Source organism: Aythya ferina (assembly GCF_964211825.1).
Source record: "Aythya ferina genome assembly, chromosome: 3".
NCBI classification, from domain to species: domain Eukaryota; kingdom Metazoa; phylum Chordata; class Aves; order Anseriformes; family Anatidae; genus Aythya; species Aythya ferina.
Window position 1 is genome coordinate 51,203,737 of NC_140298.1, and position 21,601 is coordinate 51,225,337.

At 42.7% G+C, this 21,601-nt stretch overlaps 1 protein-coding gene across 10 annotated transcripts in view; it reads left to right on the plus strand.

The window, feature by feature from the left end:
- The window catches only part of LOC311433415 (SAM and SH3 domain-containing protein 1-like), a 547,080-nt gene that overhangs the window by 476,182 nt on the left and 49,297 nt on the right, over positions 1-21,601 (plus strand). For 9 of the 10 annotated variants that reach the window (XM_084512503.1, XM_084512508.1, XM_084512510.1 and 6 more), the window contains 4 exons: positions 7,157-7,207; positions 7,329-7,378; positions 18,739-18,779; positions 20,306-20,392. In XM_084512503.1, coding sequence (XP_084368629.1) covers positions 7,157-7,207; positions 7,329-7,378; positions 18,739-18,779; positions 20,306-20,392 — 229 coding nt within the window. The remainder of the gene's footprint in view (positions 1-7,156; positions 7,208-7,328; positions 7,379-18,738; positions 18,780-20,305; positions 20,393-21,601) is intronic. The other variant, XM_084512505.1, reaches the window with a different exon arrangement.

The following is a 21,601-nucleotide window of genomic DNA, read 5'->3' on the forward strand; positions in this document are numbered from 1 at the left end:
GAGGATTTATAGTGTGGCTGTAGAAGTTTCCTGGAGGCATCAGTCTTAGCCAGAGACTCCATTTTTCTTTCCTTGCATGTTTTCAAAGCCAAAATATGTCTTCTGTTCTTCTTGAAAATACTGAAGAAAAAATGGGAAAATGGTGAATAAGCTTCATAATAAATGTAGTACAGCATTGTATACATGGAAATGAAAAATCAGTGAGTTCTGAGAAACGTTTCAAAAAGGAGACAGACCATAACCAGAATACTGAATTTGAAAGGTGCATAAAGGCTGACCAAAGCTGTTGATACTCACGAGAAGTTTGGAATATTCTCCGTGGCTTTAAAGATGAGGAGCTGCTTGTGATTCTTCTCCCCTTACCTGCAACACTGTTAGTGTTTCACTTCAAAACCACTCTAAATTCCTGACCCTGCAGTTGCTGGAAAGCAAGGGGCGGGGGCAGCGTGCAGTTCACAGAGATGCCAGATCCCTGTTTTGGTGTGCTGGTACCTGTCCTGTGCCAGCACCCCTCTGTGGGGACACACTGGGCACAAAGCCTAGCTTGTCCCCCGGCCCTAGCTTGTCCCCTGTGCTTCTGCTGCCACAGCTCTTTCATCTGCCCACCCAGCCTGCTCCCACAGCAAAGCGCACTCTAACAAAGCTGTTTGCTTGCTTAGTTACCCTCTCGCTTCGTGTTTAAACATTCCTGATGTGTTTGGCTATTTTTTCATCCACCTGAAAGATTGCAGTTCTCCCCAATGCCATGAGCACCCTCACGAGCTTCAGGTCCTTCCTGAAACCCCACCTCTTTTGCGTTGTTTTCTATCGTTATTTCTCCTCACACACATATTTTTTTTGGCCATACTTGAACAAGAAAAGTTTAGCTGTTAATGCTGACAGACATCAGGACTTTTAGTCAAAAATGGCAGGTCCTATTTATACCACCAACAGCTCTAGTGCAGATGCAGTTACACCAGTCTAGAGGCTTTACCATTTTAGCATTTGGGTAATGGGTGTAAAACACATCAATCAAAGACCTGCAGTGCCCTGGTTGCATATATACGCCTTCACATTATTACATTTTTAGCACCGAGAGAGCTACCGTAGCTTTGGGCTTGCTTCAGCTTGTTTGGAAAATTGATCCAAATGTATCTGATTTTCCCACCGTAGAAAGCTGTGTTCTTGTATCGACTTTCCTTTCTCTGAAGGCTTTTGCTGCTGTTTATTTTTTTTTCCCTGTCTGCACTGTAATTTCACTGGATTCAGACTCTGTTTGTTACGAATGGATTTATGAGTTAGCTCTGCATAGCTTTTTATTGTTACAGAGCTTTACAAAGGCTGTCATTCCTTTGTAATTACTAATGAATTATGTTTTTTCAAAATTACTGTAGAATGTTTTTCAGCCCCTGTGGCTTCCAACATTAGTGTTGAATGCAGTGTATTTCATACGGGGGAAAAACCAAAAACAACCACTTGTGCTTTTATTGTTGGTAGAGGGGAGAATGTCAAGCACTGCTCCCTGTGACGTGTTACATTCGATAGGTCCAGCACCTGCATCAAGCCAAGAGGCATGGTTTTTCTTTCATGCCTACTGCTAAAAGCAGGCACGTGAGTGCTGTAGCAGCATTTTTGTTCTGAAGCTACAATCATCAGTAGTTAAGCTAAGATTTGGCCTATGTCTGTGTTGCTTGTGAGGCATCGAGATTTTTAGACTGTTATTTCATGTGTAGAAGTCTTTACTTGGTTGAAATCCCATTTTTTCACCTTTCCTCCCACTTAGTTCATTTCCTCGGTCCAGTGTTTTGGTGCTGCTGCAGGATGTAATCAGTTAGCATGTGTCAGCTCTGGCCCTAACATGTAGGAGCAGAAAGCCTCCCCTCTCCACCAAAACGGCTCCAGTGAAAGGATGGACCAGAGGCAGCAGTCTGAGCCTCAAAATGGGACTTCTGCTGATCTGCACCCCTGGAAGCTCACTGAGCTGGATAATCCCTTCAAATACTTGCTGAGGCAGTAGCCACGGGGATAGGGCTTTTTATTTCTATATTCTGCTCCGTGACGCGTGGCTAGTGCCTCCCAGGCAATTTCCATTAAGCACCTGTGTACCTGCACGGTCCCTGCACAAAGGCTTGCCTGCACCTTCTCCAGAACCTCTGCAGAGGCTGAAATGTGATGTGTGATGGAGGACCCCAGGCAGAACGACTGCTTTCTGAGCAAAACGAATGCTTGGAGACCTGTGGTGCTCCGGCTGTCTGTCAGATGTGGTGGTGGTTAATCATCTCAGCAGCAAGACTGGAGCAGGCACTGCGCCTTCAGAGCAAACGGGAGGTGTCTGGGGGAAGAGACTTTCAGAACTTTCTTGTAGAAATTTTTTGCTGTAGGTGCTTTATCTACACCTGTGGAAATGGTTTCCTAAAATTATTTATAAATTTATGAGCACTTCAGTCATCTTTTCCATTAGTTATGTCACTAAATTTCCCCAGCACTTGTGTGCGCCTCACTTTTCACTGTCTGCAGAGTGAGATTAATCCTGTCTTGGGATCTGCACAGGAGTGTTTAAATTTATAATTTAGCTGCATACAGCTCCTGTGGTATAAACTGTGAAGAGGTTCATGAATTTCTAATTGTAAGGGATTCATTCAATAAATGTAATTTCCTAAACTGACAAAGTTGTAGTGTCGAACGTAGATGAAGCTTAATGCTTAGGTAATTAAAACACACAGGTGCCCTCTTGTAGAGCGCACAAGCCCTGCTCTGAGTGCCCAGGTTTCCAGTTGGATGCTTTCCTCCACCACGCTTGTGTATGTCAGTAGCAGAACAGTCGTACCTTCAGATAGGCAGAGATTTCCCTTATCTCTTGTGTTGCACTCAGAACAACTGAACTGAAGTTACCGCAGGAGGAAAAGTCCCTCATGAATTCAGAGCATGTTGTTCTAGCCAGGAAATGTGTTTCAAGCCTCTTCCCTGTATGCTTTGTGCTTTAATGCTTTCTTCCCCTATGCACTTCTCAGGCTTGATTCATAAAGACAGTAAGACTGTTTTCAGCATGTTTACAAGGATGATAACATATAGAACAGAAATGACATTATTTAGAAATTACTTAAGATTTTTAAAATTAATTATTTAGAAATTATTTAATTATTTGAAGAGAAATTGCAACCAAATGACTTGATAAATCACACAGCGAACAAAATAAACAGGAAAGCTACCTGTAAAGGAAGCTTCTTTCTTGGGCCCTGAGGCAATCAACTTAAGGCTTGAAGCATAAACCACAACTCCTGGTCAGTCAGCTCACAAGTCGCCTTTTCTTTCAATATGAGAGATTTGGGAGAAAATAAAAGAAAACACTGACACACTTCTCATGCACCAGACCACCTGAGCCTTACCCCTTCAGCTCGGTGGCCACTTTTGGCAGGGTCTTTCTCAGATCAGTAGATCTCTTGCACAAACACTGCTTAGTGTGCAAGTGGCATGAATGTCTGGCACGCTGCAGACGAGCTTTGTGGATCCACGTGGTGGGCAGTTATCTGGGGCGGCAGGCAGCTAGGACAGAAAATGCCGATTGCCCTGACGCCTACTTTGTCTAGACCAGAGCACTGAAATGCAGGCTTGGGGTGGCTGTTACTGCAGCAGTATCTTCTATAAACCCAAGCTCTCCTGTATTTCGTTTTTGAGATTCAGTTCAGAATGGTGAAAGATGTACTTTCATGAAACCAATCTTGGAAAATATTTTTTTAAAAGATGTAGCGTGCTACATAGCACGCCAACCGTATAAGGCTTTCTCAACCTTCTAGAGTTAGCCCTTGATAGAAAAAGGCTTTGATCCTGATGTATTAAAGTCAACAAAACCCATGGATTTGTAATGTAAGGTTTAATGGATTTTAACCTAAATAAATAGAATTACTCCAGGTTGATAAAATTTCTGTGATCTGTGATAAAAACCTGAACCAGAAGTTCAGTCAAGAGTAATGTTTTCCTAAGTATTTTCCTTTGGTTTCTTGTCTAAATAGTAATAGCAAAAATATCATTCTATTAGAAGTAGAACGGGGGTAGATATTATAATTGCAGTAATACAGGACCGTCGGGTGTTTTGCATTCCAGCACTGCGAAGTTTTAGAGGAGGAAGAGGAGAGTTGTCCTTGCTTCTGTCCTCCAGTCATCCTGATCATATAAAACTGCTCCTGTTCAAACAGGGTGGGCTTGACAGTGAGAAAAAAAGAAAGCAAATACAGTCAGCTTTTTTTAGGATTTTGTTACACAGGATGCAGCTGGCTATTCATCTGAATAGTTTTCATTTTAGGCTGAAAATGGTAACTTTCCATCTAATTGCAGTCTCAGGCTACAAATCCACAAGTAACTGCTCATGCAAAAGACTTCTGTAAGGCCTTGGGAACCCAGATATCATCTTGTAAATGATAATTTACAAAAACTGCAATATTAAATATATATATATATATTTAAAAAATGCAGCAGGCAGCTTTTTAAGGCAACAGGTAAATCATCAGAAAGTGGAATATTTACTGCTGAGAAGCTGGGATCTGAAGGCATGTTGGACACACAGTGGATTCTCCTTCCTGACTACATGAAACTTTAAGACGTGATAGCTTGTAAAATGCTCCATTTCTCAGCCGTGTGCCAGTCAGTGGACAAATGAAGTGCCCGTGAATGAGACAGGACTGGAGCACGGGGCTTCTGCTGCTTCCTTCCTCCTTATGAGGCCAGGGTGGGCCAGGGGGCGAGGAAGGCTGCAGCAGTGTGCCCGCAGTCCTCCCCGGATAAACAATTTTCTTGGATTCCATTTTGACAGAGCCAAAGGACAGAGAGAGGGATGCCTGGTGCCAAATGGCTAATTTCACTTCCCTGATCTGTGAGCATCTGTGGAATTTCCCTGGGCTCGGTCCAGCTTCTGCTTGACAGCAGGAGGAGCCCTGCTGGGGCTGCCGGAGGGTGGACACGGTCCCCTTGTGGTGCTGACTTCCACTCAAGGACTTCGGTTCCCTTTTTGTGCAATAGGATCAGCAAAAGCAGATACCCAGACTGCGTGTGTTTAGGCAAATCCCACGAGTTGAGCAATGACCCCATGTCAGCCTTGAGTGCTCAATACCAAGCACGTGGCAATGAGCCACTCTGTGTCCTTCAGGCTGCTGGGGTCGTCACCAGGCTGGGCTCCTCTGGCCTTGCAAACTTTCTGGGAGCCCTAATCCCACACCACTTCACGGCACTTAGCGGCGATTTCCTGCTCAGCGTCAAAATGCTGCATTTCCAGAAAATTGTGTCTACTTTTCCTTTTTGTATTAAATGCTAAGAACATTTTGTCACCCTTTCTGTAAACAAAGGGCATAGGAAGTACAATTTCACAGAGATAAGAGGTTTACATGGAGGCTGAGGAATGCGTGAACAGAAGGACCTCCAGGATTGAGAAATAAATCCGTGTCTTTTTTTTGTGAGCATGTGGACGACTGTGGTTGCTTACTCAGCCACACTGGCCCTTGGGTTGCAGTAACAACTTCTCTAGGGGCAGAGCTGGCTGAGAATATCTGGTCATAAGCAGGCGCCCCCCTTGTTTCACATGCAGATCAAGCAGTGAATTGCAGCTCTCCGCACTGACAAATAACTATAATTTGTTCTGTCATCCCAGTTGGAATTTTCCCACTGACTTCAGCCAGACTCGTTGCTAATGCTAGGTGCCTTTCAGGTAGCTGGCTAACAGTCTTAAATTAGATACCACGAGTGGGACTCGCCTTGTCTAACTCGAGGCGTGGGAAGCCAGCCAGGCGAGTTGTTCTGTAGGAGTTGCTGCCTCTCCATTGATTACGCAGGGAGCCTCAGTGACTGGGTCCTGGGGTAGCTGGTTATATCCCAGACATTTGGGGGAAGGTGCTTTGAAGTCCATCCTGTTGGCACATCTCTGTGTGAAAAACAGGCCTTGCTGAAACAGAGCAGAATCCGCGCGGTTTTTTCAGCCCATTAAAAGGAAATGCTCTTTCAATGCTGATTTTTATCCTGCATATTACTCTTTAAAGAAAATTGTCAGAAATTCCACTTGAATTTAACTAATAAGTTGTGTGATGATATAGCGTAATTTTTACATCTTTTATATCTTTGCATCTTCTTAATCCACAGCTGCAGTGGAAATACAGATAGCTGCATGAGCAAAATTCTTGTTGATAGCGGTATTTTTGCTGAAGGATGTTTTGTGATGCGTAAAAAACCTCAACTGCCTAATTTCTGAAACTATTTTTTTTTTTATTTTACTCATTTGAGAAACTAAAGCTTGTGAATGTTTTTTTCTCGCCACATTGTTAGTATGATAATTGGGACCCCAAAGTTGTGGGCATTGTTCCTAGCTCTTACGCGCTGTCACTGAGCAACGCACCTTAACACTGGGCTATGGAAAAGGGTTGTTGTATCTAGCAGTGAACTGAGCTGGCATATTCTGTCTGGCTTGGAATAGGAAATACTTAGAGAAAAATACTACTTTCATACTTAATAATTATCTATTATTCTTTATAAATGATACCTTAAAGTTTCAAAACAGCAATATTTTTGTTGTAGCTAAGTATTTGTAAATTATGTTTTTTATAAATCTTGTATCACAAGTGCCAATGGTTAGAAGGCTGGGGAATGGTTCATGATGTGTGTGTAGTCACAGGCTGCTCTAGCCAAGTACATTTAGGCTCCTGCAGTCTGTTAACAGAAACAGATCCTGAGCTTTTACTCTGTCCCCCACATTTGCCCCACTTCAACCTTTCTGGAACCCTGTACAGAGCATCGGGACACCAAGTGGCTTAACAATAAATCTCTTACTAAACATATAAGGGAGAGAATTCTGAAATACTGAAAAGAGTAACAGGCCTTTTCCATGAGCATCTTTTGAGCATTGACCATTTAGAGAAAATAACTCATTCCTCCTTCTGTTTAGTTTTGAATCCCTTCTGTGTGGCAATCTTACATTGTTCTGTAACCTCCAGTGATAAGGAGTGGAATTGGCTTTTGCTGGAGTTATTTCAGACTGTATCCAGAGACTGCTTCCTCCTGGAGAGGTTAATGTTTGCCATTCAGCAGGTTTTGAGGTATCCCAAGGTTCTGTTATCCGGTTTCTTCCTTTTTCTGCGCTTCCAACTTCTTCTTCCTGGTGTTTGGACATTTCATTAACCTGGCATCTGTTCTCTTTTAGGAGAAACCTGATGCCAGCCCCACATCTCTACAGCTGAGATCCCAAATTGAGGTAAACACTTTGATTTTGGTCATCTATTTTTGTTTGTTTGTTTTTTCATTTGATATTCTGCATAAACTGGGCAAAGGCTGCTCTCGTGTCTGCTCTCACTGCTGTGTGTCTTCTCTTGCAGGAGTCACTGGGTCTCAGCAGTACCGCGTCAACACCAGACACTGAAAGAAAGTAAGTGAGGGCACAGGAGGCAAGAAAGGAGAGGGGAAATTTGGTGTTTTCTTTTTCCATGTAGTAAATTGATTTGAAATTGCATTGGTACTTCAAGATTTAAGATCCAGGATTTAAGATCCACCCTCTGTTATGTCTGGTTCCCATTTTGGAACCTGCTCTTTCTCTCCTCTTTTGGCATTTTATTGTTTTGTTTTTTAAATCAAGGGAGAATTGTCTTTTCTCCCTTCGTGTGCACTTGGGACATGCATACACTGATAAAACTGGTAGTCATTTCTGAGAAACATCACTGTTTGCACATTCTCTGCAAATTAAACCTGTTTAAAAATAACTTTCTGGGGCTAGACCTAAATGCAGCCAAAAAAGATAGACTAGAGGAAGGGAGAGCTACAAACTTAAACCACTTTCCTTTTCCTGTGCGCTCCTGGGTTTGTAACTGTGCTTTTGAAGAAGGTGCCAAGGGAGTGAAGTATTTAAAACCAAGTTAAAAGGAACTTTAATTTTAGCAGTACTTAATAAAAAGCTCTCTGTGTGGACTGAGAGGGTTTCTGTTTACTGTCACCTCCTGCTGCAATGTGTGCTTGTTTTCTGCACCTCCTTCCTTTGATCCCAAGATTTCGGTTCCCTACTGCTAAGGGTAACGTGCAGCAGCGCATGAAGACAACTGACACTGTATTTCCAATTGCCTGCATGTCGTAGGGTTGTGCCAGCTGGATTAGTACAGAGACAGTGCACGGAGTCCAGATCTGAATGTGAGGTGCTTTATTTAGTAAAGTTTTACAGTCTCGCATTTGAATAGCTTCTAGCGGAGCCATGATTCCATACCACTGAACCATAACAGGAAGGTTTTATAAAATTGCTGCCCTTGCTCTTGCTCATTCAGGAGAAGCAGTGTCAGTTCTAGAGAGAGCTGCAGTAGATGTGGCACATGGGACTTGCTTCACTGAGTGCTGGCAGCATGGAAGTCAGGTATTTGGAATGGAACAGCTCTTTAGGAGCTTCCCGCAGAAACGTCTAAAAGCTAATTCGTGCTGAAGATCTTGGAAAGTGATGAATTATGTTTTAGAGGTGCCTTGTCTCTCTTCATCACTCACAGAGAAAGGGGCGATGGCTTGCTTGAGGTAGATACTCATTTTCAAAACAGCCTAAGATAGATGAGGTCAATTTTACCTTGGTACCATCACTGCCCCCATTTGATGTGCTGTTAAGAGAGAGAACCTACAAGTGCAAGATTTAAAAGTGATACCTCAGATATTGAAACATGGAGAAGTTCTTTTCAAGGATACTTCCCTGTCTCACATTGTAATGAAACCAAAAGAGCCGAGTGGATGGGAACATGATGAGTACTGCAGTCTGGGAAGTAAGCCTTCAAGGTTATCCTATAATCATAATACTTCTCTCTCCGTCTCAAAGCGTTTTCCCCATGGGTAAACAACATCATTATCCCACCTCGGATAATGACGAGATAAAAATCTCGCAGGAGGACAGCACACAACTGGGAATAAACTCCTCTTACAAGTTCTAGCCAGATTCCGAAAATGTGTCTCTGTGTAGGTGTTGTACCACAAATAACTGAGTGAGGAGACAGTATCTACAGAAACATCTTCTGAATGACTGTATTCCAAGACTACCCATTTACTTCACTGAAAGGAAATTATCTTCATTATCTTAGTTGTGGTGGAAGAGATCTATGATTTTTGAAGACCTATCAAGAATGCAGGTGTCCTTTTTGAGGACTTTTTTTTGTCCTCAAAAGGGGTAAAAGGGGACGTATGTGGTTAACCCAATCAGATATGTGAAACTGGCACAGGGGAGGTCAGATCAAAACTTTGCACTTCAGTAAACAAGCCAACATAATGGATGCTAACTGGGCAGAGTGTTGAAAATAACAAGTATCTACTTGATGCCATAGAAAATAATCAAAGCAGAAATGATACAGGCCTGGCCTATTAGTGGCAGCCTGCCCCATCAGTGCTAGTTTCAGTTCTCTAGCTCAGAGGCATGCCCATGTCAGTTCAGTCCTCTTCCAGGAAGGGAAAGGTTATAAAATTGATCTGCTGAAAAATGACTATTTTAAGTCCATCTGTACTTGTTACTAAGATGCTGAGTTTGATGTTTTGGGGGGAGGATGTGTCAAGAACTAGTGGCTTTTTGTGTACATTGTCTAATTTATGGCTTTCAGCTGAGTTTTGCTGCATGGGCATGCTACGAGAGACGGGAAGTTTGTCCTTTTGGGACCGTTGCTTCTGTGGCCACCTCTGCTGTGTGATAGATCTGGGGTGAACCTTTTACAAAGCTGCTTTTGTTGTTAGAAGGCTGTTTTGTCAAACTTGAAACTGGATGTACATGTGCATCGATTTCTCATATTCAGAAATAGATTTGGAGGTCTGAATTAGAAAGATTTGTCCCAAAATGCCCATCCAGACTTTTTGGAGCTGAAAATCTGTTGTTGTGCATACTCTTCCAAAGCCCAAGTAAAGGCTTGGCCAACGAAAAATTACACGTCCGTGTATTGAAAATACAAACTTTTTTTAGGGTGACCAAAGAGGAGTTGTCTGTATAGTGTCATGAGCTGGTTGCTTCAGAAAATGAAAAAAAGAGAATTCCTGTTGGCATGAGGAGGCAAGAGCGATTGGCCCAGCGTATTGCAGGAGTCTCCGGTAGCTCCCTCACCCAGAGCTGCTGTTTGCACACCCTGCAGCTTAACCCAACCAGGATCTAAAGCTCTAAAATAACACACCTGGATGGTTGTTTAATTTGACAGTTGAGAGATTCCAGACAGAAAGAGGCTTTGAGAGAGTCTGGAAGAAACTGTGTTTGTTTTAACCTTTGGTTTGGTTTTCCTTTTCTGTGGTGCCCAATTGAAGAGAAAGTCTGACAGGCTCCAATGTGCACCGCACTGAAAACAGATTAGCCTTGATGCCCTGTGGTAGGAAAAAATCCCGTTTATGTGGACAGGCAGTGTATGTTCGGTCTTGCCTTGAATCTTACTAACTGTGCTGCCCGGGTCATTATTATTACCATCTGTTCAAAGCCAGCATGAAATTAGTTGGTCCCCTCAGTCCAGCAAGTTGCCAAGCAAGTCTCTGTCTAGTGGGTGATTTGCTGTAACACAGAAGAACAGCCGTAGTGCCTGGAGGGAGGCAAAAAGGGGTTAAACAAGCCTCAAGACAGCTGCTTGTCACTTCAAGTGGTTGTCACTCCGAAAGGCATTTGGGGCAATGCCACCTTCCTCTGTTCCTGGCAACGCTGTTCCTGTTAATTGATGAAAGTACAAATAAAGACGGCACATATGAACCTGCACTACGCATTATAAATGCCCTACCAAAGATGCTTTTTGTTTGATTGATTCTGACAAGGAGAGAAAAATCTTCACTGTATCAAAGGCCTGTGAGATTCACGTGAAGGAGTGTGGAGGATAACGCCAAGGGTACTGATGTGGCCTGGAAAGCTATCAATAAAGAGTGGAAGAGAAAGTCATGTTTGTTCAAGCTTCAGCTCACAATTGCTCTGAGTTTGGCCATGCTAGAGTTACTTCTGTAAATGAAGCAGTTGGGCAGGCTTCCTAGCCATATAATATTCAGCAAATAATGCAAGGCATGGAATGAGGTGTTTGTTTTTTGTTTTCTCAATAATTAATTTCATTTCCCTCTGCCCTTTCCAAAATTTCCTTCTTTTAAATGGCAGTCACAGCATCAGTTGGGGTGCTGGTGTAACTTTGCAGACTCTCAGTCTGCCTCCAGCAAAGTGGCAGCAGCATCTCTATCCATGACATTTCATTTTAAACAGAAATCTCCCCAGAACTGCAAGTGCTCCAATTAGACACACTGACTTCTGATTTGCCAGAAGAATAATCACTGTAGCAAATAGGCAGTAAGTGTGTTCTTAGTAGTTACTATTCCCTCTTTGTCCCCATAGCATGTTGATCTGGGGATGTGTTTGTATATACAATCCCTATTATTTCAAAGTGATGGCAACACCCCAAGGATGTTTACCCAGGCAGGGGACTGAGCAGGGTTTTCTCATAATTGTAAACAGAGCATTTAAAACAATGTAATTCAACTTTTAGCCTGTTCCATTTTTGAGTATTCAGGCCTACATGACAAACTGATGAGCTCTGCATGTTTGCCAGGAAATCCAGGTTAAACCCAGTCCCCTGAAGTCAGGCTTCTGCATCCTGACTCTCATCCTGTTTTCAGAAGAACTGGGGATGTTGCAGAGGGGAAGTTGTGTATTTTCCCTCTTGGGAAATAGATCTGCTTGCTCTCACTGCTCACTCCAGCAGCCTCTGGGCAAATTTCAAACATGGTGCATCAGAGAACTGCCCGGAAAGAGAGAAAAGTGGGTGAGAGACCCAAGAGCACTACATACAGGCAGGATGAGGTACAGTCACTCACTCCTGTGTACTCATTCTTTTTATTTGCAGCTGCCAGAGAAAGGAAGGACACAAAATAATGCATGGGGTAATGCTTGTGGCATTTCACAGGCGTTCTTACCACCTTTGCATGCCAGTGAATGTTATGAATTGCCAACTTCTGCATGAGTCACCGTCTCTTTCTAGATCTGTACCACTCAAGAACACTGCTGACCAAGTAAATGGTCATACTTCATGTCGAGTGCCATGCTTTGCCTAGCTATACTTCTCAGCCTGCAGCTCAGTACATTTTAAATGTTTTCTGCCCAATGATCCTGAATACTGAAATCCCAGACTCTGCCAGAGCAGGAAGCTGAGCAGAAACAGCCTCACGGAGCAGAAGATGCTGGCAAGCAGCTCACACGTATGGGGCAGCATTGCTCGGGGGCTTTGCATTCCAGCACAGGGGAGCTGCTGTCCCTCTGGCAGCTGCGTGCTCAGCTCCTGGCTTCAGCTGCTCTCCAGAGTGAGTATCTTTGTCGTGTGCTCCGCGTGTGCAGGGTGCACGTCTTAAACCAAGCTTCTCCCACGTTGAGTGGATGCAGTTTGGCCGGCTCCTTGGTTGCTTGTTGTGGATGTCAGAGGAGGAGTTGCAGGGTGCTCAGTAGTTGGGGTTTTCTCTGAGGCTGTTAGCAGCCAGCCAGTGAAGCCACAACAGAAGTGGTTATCTGCATGTTGTCAGCCCTGTAGGAGAAACTATTGACTGAATCTGTTCTTAAGGATTTTCTGCAGTGGATGTGCCATAGTAACACCGGTCACACTCCTGCGGAATAAGCTTGAACTTCACATCAGCCCGAGGCTGGGAGAGTGCCTGCAGTTTGGTGTCCCCATGTTCAGCAGTGTTTTCTACTGAAAACAGCAGTCTTTAAAAACAGCTTTCATTTTGCAGCAGAGTTCATGCAAGCCTAAATTCTGCCCCCTTTGGTACACTAATCTACTGGCCTTTGCCAGTAGTTTTTAACGCTAGATTTCCTAATCCTCATCCCCTACCGCATCCAAACTACAGGTCAAGCTCTGAAAGCAGGAGGTTATTAAATCATCACTCCAGGTCATGGATGGGGCGGGCTTAAATTCTGTCATATTTGATTCTGGCAACTTGACAGGGTGCCCGAATTAACTTTGGCAGATATTTGAAAGCTCTTCTGCAAAGAAACAGGAGTCCTCTGCCAGAGGACGTGAGGCAAGGAGAGGGCAGAAACTGAGGAGAACAAAGCAGAAAACAAACAAAACCCTAAAGTGAGGATGCCAAAGGCTGCACTTAATTACTGATGGAATAAATTGTTCCTTTTGGGTAGGTTAAAAATGGAAAGGAGTGTTGGAAGGAAAAAAAGGAAGAAGTAAAAGCTTGCCGTACTGGAGATGTCCTCATTTAAGATGCGTTTCTTTATACCCTGTGCTTGCAGGAATCAAAAAGAAGCAGTGAATGTGTACAGCCCTGTTGTCACTTGTTTGAGGCCTGATTTAGTCAAAGCCAAATTATTCATGCTGCCTTTAAACAGCCTCCTCGAGAGAAGTAGGGCAGGAAACTCCCACAATAACCCTCACAATGGGAGCGAGAGGCCAGCCAAGCACCGCCTGGGACACGTGAGGACGGGAACCAGTGCTCCTCGGAGCCGAGCCGCTGGCAGGAGCTTTCTGTCCTGGCAGTTGGGTGCTGGGCAGCATGAAGGCCGCCTTTCACAAGGAAGCTGAACTGCGAGCAGTGCATGCAGTGCGTCACCTCGGCTGCCTGATGCTTGGCCGTGGAGGAGCTTTGGGCTGACAGCGATCTGCCCCTGCTTCAGCCCCTTAGGCCGCCCGGGCGATGTGCGATGCAGCCCCGCCACCAGCCTCCATGTTGGGTGCCCACAGGCAGCCCAGTGGCTCCGCCATGGTTGTGGTTTGGGACACGCACACACAGCCACAGGCAGCCCCATGTTTGTTTCCACTGAGAAAGTTTTGACCTGCTTAAAGAGCCATTGCTATGGAAACCTAATGAGAAGATAATTGAATGAAACGTCTTTGCTTTCCATCTCTTTCTCACACTGGTGCCAAGGTCAGAATCTTGCAGGCCTGCTTTCTCTTCAGGTTCATGCAAATTTGATAAAAATACCAAAGGCCCATTTTCTTCCCTGTGCCAGCTCTGGTTAGATAAATCACCTTGTGTTCAGTCAGGAGCAGTTACAAGTCTGTCAGTTTTTGATACTAATTATGTGACTGGGCCATTTCTAATGAACGCAGATAACCAAACGGCTTGGCGACAGAAGCCAGCGTGGGCTTTTACATCAGCTTGTCTGCTGCTATGAATGCGAATAATATGTGTAGATTGAAAATCCCATGAAAAGCATTTTCCTCAATGGTCTATAAATAGTCATCGGGAAAAAGGAGAGGGCCAGTATCAGTTTATTGAAGATCATAGCAGTAGTGGTTTCATTAACAGATGGTGCTATGCACCTGTGGATTTTATGTGCCATAAACAAGATGTAGCTGTGTGTTAAAGCACATCTGCATCGAACATACTTAGTGGTAAAACAGAAGCCCATCAGCCTTCCTGTCATTCTCAGTCCCCGTGTTAGTTCTGCTTCGGGAATGATGAGCTTTCAAAAATGCTCAGGTGCATTCATAAAAGCAGCACATGGTGTCACTGGTTTCTTTTTCCCATTCTGTGGTGTCCCAGCACACCACGTCTTGAGGCACGTGTGAACGTGTGTCTTGTGAAATCAGCTGCTCCCTGTACAAGACAAGCTGTGGCGTTTCTCTTTCTGGGTCAGAACCAGCCCAGAGTTAGCAAGAGAAGGTGAACACAGCCAAGTTAAAAGCCTCTTTATGACCAGATTCAGTTGCAATGGGCTTGTGAAGCAAATTTGTGCATCAATTCTTCCTTGTATTCCAGTTTTTAGAGTCCACATCCAGGATTTCAGAGGTAATTTATAAAGGGAGAGGTTACTCTGGTACAGCAAGGTCATCCCAGCTGCAGCACTTTTATGGACAGATGGATTCAAAGACCATTGTGCTTGCCTGGCTTTTCTGTTGTTATACAAAAGCAATGAACCCACAGTCTGGAAAAAAGAACTAGAAGTGCCCTCCAGAGGCAGTCCTCATGTCCAGCTCATCCTCATCAAATGTCTGGTCTGGTCTTTCAGGCATCCTCTTAGAAGCAGTTTTTAAAGCTGCTATCCCATTCTCTGCCTACTGGTCTAAGTTTGTCCAAATAGTTAGGAAATGGTAACACCCTGTTTATTACCACCTTATGTCTGCTTGTTCACATGCCTGTTTTATTAATAGGCAGTAAAATAATCTCCTTTCAGCTTTCAATTTGGCAAGCTGAAGAGGCAAAACTTTTCTAGCCTGCGCTGTTAAGATGAAGTGTTCAGTTCCCTGATCCTTACAGCTTTTCTCTTTACCTCTTCTAGTTGGAATTCATGAGTAACTTCAATCATAGAGGCTATTCCCATATATACTCATTCTCCATACTGCCATTGGAATGTCCCATCCTTCTTTCTGTCTTTTAGGATTAAATTGTTACTGTGTGTTCTTTTTTTCCCTGTCACTTTCTTTTTCTTCAGTGGGTATCTCCAAGTACTCTATCATCTGCAAACCTCCAACATTTGAAATACTGTCCTTTGTGTCACTCTTGTTTGCGTATTAGCACATTTTGGCATTGAATGTTAAGTCAGAATGTTTGGCGTTTCTGTTAAGTCAGTCTTTTTAATAATCTAGTTCCTAGTCCAGGTTATCCAGGGCTGCTCTTGCTACCAGATTTTGTGTCTCTGATCGCTGATTGTTCTGATGTAATTTACTCAGCTACACTGAAAGCCGTCATCTCTCTGAGGCAGGAATGAAGTAATATCTTGTTATTCCCCAAAGTAGTAGCTCAATTCTTAAATACTCTATAGTGCTGGTTTTTTGTTGTTTGTTTCGGCAGTTTGGCTCTGAGAGGCCCTAAGTAAAGGCCTAGAAGATGGTTTTTAATTTGTGAGATCAATGGATTAAAGTTCTGATGCATTCTGAAGCTCACTTCCAGAGATTTGGGGCAGATACAGAAGTACTCCTTCCCTCTGGCCATAAATCTTGTCTCCCTTTCTGTCTGAACATATACCCGTATATTTCTCCTGCTATATGCTGTGACATAGTACGTTTCATGTGAAAGCTTGCTAATGAAGTTGTACATCAGACCACAACAAAAATGAAGGCCTCTGTGGTGGAGTAATGGCATTTGGCTCCCTTTCAGGCACGCAGTGCTGAGACTTCTGCCAAGTGTCACTGCATCATTAACTTTCAGTACAAGTTATCAGTCTATGAATGGAAGAACACAAATCACTTTCAGCGCACGTTCACAGAGAAGCTGCAGATTTAACAGGGTAAGGGAGTGTAATTGGCAAATCAGACATAAAGCAACTCGGAGGTACTATGCTAGGAAGTAAAGCACTTGATTGATTTCACTAAGCATTTTTAAGCGTCAGAGTTGTCTGATAGAACTAAGAAGCAAATGCTTTGTCAGGCTCTGCGTGGTAGGCTTTGTTGGCATTTCCATCCTTTAAGACCAGCTGTTAGCATTTTCAAGGTCAGCCCAGACATGGAAGATTTCCTCTTCAGGGAATGCATGAAATGATAACTGAAATTTGCATCCTCTGATGAAACTCAGTATACTCGTTAAATCAGATATAAAGGAGAAGGCAGTTTGCTTGCTGTGGATCCTACTCATCTCCTCACCCTCTCTGGCTCAGGAGTATCACAAGTATGCTCCTGTTGCTCTTCCCCTTCTTTGGAAACCAGCATGGAATGAGTTGGTGGCCTCAGGCTAATTCCCAGGGAACAGATGTCCACATCACAAACATTGCCACTACACCTGCTGCTTGCTAGCATCGTTGTTGGCAACTGTGAAGAAGAAAAGAATTCAAATGGATTTGGAGGCTGCAGAGTGCAAGAGATTGCCTCTGCTTTGAGGCTGATTTCACTAGCGAGGCAAAGTTCTGATAATTAAGAGAGTTCATCCTTCAAGGCTGGTGATTTGGTTCATTTCGTGAATACTGAATTAATTTAAGATAAAGTAACTGTTCGCTCGATGGTTGAGGTCAGTGGTCAGGTACAAATTATTTACTCTTTTAGTTCTGTCACTTCCAACAGGAGTTGGCTTTCTTTTTACTGTGTTGTCTCCTTATAAAAGTCCACATACTTTTAATCCGTTTTTCCTCTATTTAAAAAAATACTCACTGACATCTTTACTTTAAATGTCTGGATGTAGAAAGTCTGGTGGTTTGGGCACTGGACTTTCTGGTTATTTTACCCAGAAAGTATTGAGGGTTATTTTTCTTCTGCATTTCTTATTCTGACTTCTGAAATACCAAGCAGTTGGTGGCATACACCTATATCATTAACTTTTTCCCTTCAAAGGTAGACTTTATCAGCAAGGAAAACACTAAATGTCTCCCTCCACCTGATGCACTTCAAATCTGAAGTTTAGCTACTTCAGCTGGTTTGCAGTCTGTGCTGGATTAACTTTTTAATCAGACTGAGGTTGAAAGAGGTCAGATTTCAGAGCTTTGCTATGCCAAACCCTCTTTGCCTAGATGAATTTCTAAATCAAACTGAAACTTCATACTGTCTCATTTCCCCTCTAATGATGTCTCTGCAAATTGATGAGGGTGTTTTTCATGCTTACTAAATGTTGGCCAGTAATTGCTTACATCTTTTAAACTCTGAACTGTTTTAAACTAAGATTTGCCTTCAAGAGCTTTACTGGATTTATCAAAAACTCTGCATTGCCCTCTTCTGGGAGTCCAAGAAAACGCAAGGAACCTGTGCAAACACTATAGACAGCAACTAGAATATGACATGTATGTATTCCATGGCCTCGTTCACAGGACAATTTGGCTTGAATACTTCTTGGTATAGTGGGATATGTGTGTTTCCATTTTGCATGGATACAGCACAGGCACAGCACAATAGGGCATTGTCATGTAACAGGGCAGAGCTCTCAGCCAAAAATACTGCAGTAATGCTTTGCACTTGGAGCCTCAAGCAAAGCCATTGAAGCTGGCAAGAGTAATTTCACTGGCTTGGCTCAGCCTGGTTAGAGATTCCTGTAGGAAGGCTTCAAAGAATTTCACAAGATTTGGTAATTTCCATTAGCTCCATTTACAGAGAGAGAGAAAAAAAAAAGGCAATGGGGGGGGGGGCTGGGGGTGGGAGGGCAATGTTGTCTCATCAGAGGTCCCACAATGAATGTTGGCACTGAGTTGGAATCCATTATGGAAAACTGGTTCAATGAACATAAAGACCGAGAACAAAAGACTTATGTACTATATTAGTGGGTTGTTTGTAAAGCCCGTGTTCTGTTAAAATAAGTCTCTCTAGCTAGCTTTTTAGTAAGGGAGCGTAAACTGGTGGGAAAGCATACAAAAAGGAAACAGGAAGAAGCAGCTGTAGTCTCCGGTCATCCGTGGTCCCACTTCATAGGGTCCGGACAAGTTTTCTTCAGCTGGTCTTTAAACCTCTGCTCCTGTCTTCCTCTTGGTGGCTTTCCGAAAGTTTGATGAATGCATATTTATAAATAACTTGCAGATGAAAGTCAAGAAGGCCCCAAACTGTTAAAACCTAAACAAATACAGCATCCCAGTGCTACGGTTTCTAAGGCAGCCAATGAAATGAAAGGGAGGGAAGTATGTGAAAAAAAAGTGTTTTTCTGAGGGATCCCGAGATGCTTTTGGCTTAACCATAGGCTTCTGTCAGTGATGTTTTTCTGTGCTGGTCAAAGGCTTTTTTCAGAGAGTGCAGAGGGAAACTCAGTTACTGTGGTCAGACCAGTGGGTTCAGGTTTTGTTTCCAACATGCTGCATTTGGAAGAAAGGGGAAGAGAAACAGCTCATGATGTATTGTTTGGAAACTATAATTTACTGTAATCAGACAGCTCCCATGAAACGTGAGAAGTCTGCATCAATAAGTCCATTTCTCTTTTGTGTTCTAGGCTCTCCATTCATAAATCAAGTTCGGAAGAAGGCTCTGTAGGTCAGTATATTTCGTTTTATTTGATACTTCTATTGAATTCTTAAACAGGTTTTCAGTTTCGCTTGTGCTAGGATGTGAAGAGCTGAGTAAACAGAATGCCAGCAGAAGTCAGCAGCATTTCTGTGCGTGGGGAGGGTGAGACTTAGGAGCTTTAAACGTGAGATGCTAGGGCTCTCGGTGATCTCAGAAGCAGCTCAGCCAGCATTGTCATGTGATAAATGCACAGCTTTTGACTTGTTATATTGAATTTCAAATTCCTTAATGTTTGATTACTGCTAGCCTATCCATTTGTATTCTGAAAGTTACCACCGCCAGTGAATAACTGTGTTTGTGTATGTCATGCCAGAGGCTCATCTTTTGTTTCTGAAATATTTTGCGTTCTTAAATATGTATTTGTTTTCTGTTGTCTTTCAATTTATTTATTTTTTTTAAACTTACTATAATTAGTTCAAATTGGTATCCAAACTCATTAGCTAAATTTGTAAAATTCTGGATAGGGTGGTGTGTTTTTTAAGTGTTATTTTATTCACAGGAGAGTTGGAAAATTAGAGCAGAGGGCTTGTTTCTTTTTAAAAATTTTCTAGGATCATTTCCACACAGTGCAAAATTAAGCTGTTTTTCAAAGAGTCAAAGAAGCCCCAACTCTGGGGCTTCTAAGGCAAGATCCAAAATACCATAGTCACGTGCTGAAACTCAGTGGCACAGAACAAACTGCATTCACTTGAATTTTTGAAAAACAGAGGGATGAAGTAGATCCAAATCAGTAGCATTTCTGCCAGATCAGGCACAGTATGTTCTCTTGCAGATGGCATAAACTTGGTAGCATGTGTCCTGGTTAATTCAGCAGAGCACAATTATATGCCTTCCTTTGATCCAGATCCTGTTACTTTTCTAGAATGAATAATTTACTTCTGGGTCATCAAGCAGTATGCAAATCTGATGTTAATAGACATGTAGTCCCAGCCGTGCACAGTCAAGGCATACAGTGAGCAAGAGTCAGATGTAACTGAAGATCTCCTGGAATTTCTCATGCCAAGTAGCAGAATGTGTATGTGTGTGTATTTATATACACAAACTGTTTATTTTCTATATAGATATGCACACATATATTAGAGAATTCCTTATCTGACTTGTAGCTTTTGCTGCGTAATCGTGGTTCAGCTAAAGAGAATAAACCAACAAAATGCTTCAAAGACACTTCCAAACTTGACATTAACAGCTCAACAGATATCAAAATGAATGTAAAATATTTTCTGTTTATAGTTCAAAATATGTAAGTTATTGGCTTATCTCGGTCATCTATAGCATTGGCAATTATAAAAGAATGTGCATTTCTTTGAATAAGCTACATCAGCATAGTTCTAGTACAGACTAACTCAAGAAACAAAGAAAATTTGAGATTTTTTATTCTCATTTTTGTCTTAGAAAATGCAACTTGATACCTTCTGTAGTGTTTACTAACTAATGTTTCTTTTTGAAATCCTTCTTCCCTTTCCCTTCTTTCCCCCTCCCTAATTTTCTCTTAGGGAAAGCAGACTGGAAAAAGAAAAATAAGTTTTTTTGGCAGAATTTCCGAAAGAACCAGAAAGGACTAATGAGGCAGACTTCCAAAGGTAAATGTTTTTAAAGGGCTTTTGAACCTATCCATACAAAATACAAGGATCCAACCATACAAAAGAGTAAAACTCGTTTGCAGCAGTGTGGTATTTACAAATCTGTGGATCTGGAAGTATCGCTGACTTGGTTCATTGTGATGGGGCTCACAGAAGGATGAGTCGCATTCTGTGAGACCATAACTCCAAATTGCTGGAACACCTTCAGTCCTTGTTGTCAGTGATAGCTCATGCACAAAATGATGTGATTAACAGGTACTTATAAATACCATATAAAAATGAATAAGATGCTTTTTCTTCTCATCCTGACTTGATGAGAGAAATGCTTACCTGTTTTAATTAGAAAGGTGTTTCTCCTTTCTTTGGGATTTAGTTACGCAGACCTGTTTGATTTAGGCTTTAATCCAGCCTCTCATTGCAGGAAACAATACTACAAGGAGTAGTAGAAATGCACCTGGTGAATAGTGAAAATTTAGGATTGATTCCACTTAAACTGTCAGGTCTCCTTTGATTCTTCAAAAGATACAGTTGTGCATTGCTTTAAATATTCTGCTTCACAAAGAAAATTTCTTTTTCCCCGTGTGTATCTGTTAGATCCTTCTGTTGCAAACAGATGCCTCCCTGCATCACTGTGACTGTGTTCAGATGGATTGTGAAAAATTTTGGGAACCTGCTTACGAGGTTGAAAAGGGGTGCATTTGTACTGTCAGTTCCGTGTGGGTCCTTGTTGGCTCTCAAGTTCTAACTCTCCATGCTCACGTTCCAAGCTCATATCAGAAGAGGTCCTGGAGCTGGGAGGCCAAATATATCCAGCACTGTGTACCAGCTTGTAGCTCTACAGCAGAGAGCTAAGAGGGCCCAGCACACCGTTCCTGGAATGGCTTCCCATCCACTCAGCTGACCAAAGTATTCCTCGGGGCTGAGTTTAGGACTTACCTGGCATTAGCACTTTCTCTTTTGATTCTCATCTTTAGGGTCAATAACTGTATCAGTCACGTTTTATTTCTTCTTCTCATATACTGTCTTGATTTCGGTGTCATAGTACACTTGGTTTTTCTAGCCCTAATTTACTTCATGTCATTGCTTAGTTACTTCCAAATCATTCAGTCCTGTCAAATCATACTATGAGATTGGTCTGGGAGGGGTCTATTCTGGCCAGCCAGATCTGTGTGGTGACCACCTCTCAGAGTCCAGCTAAAATCCAATTCC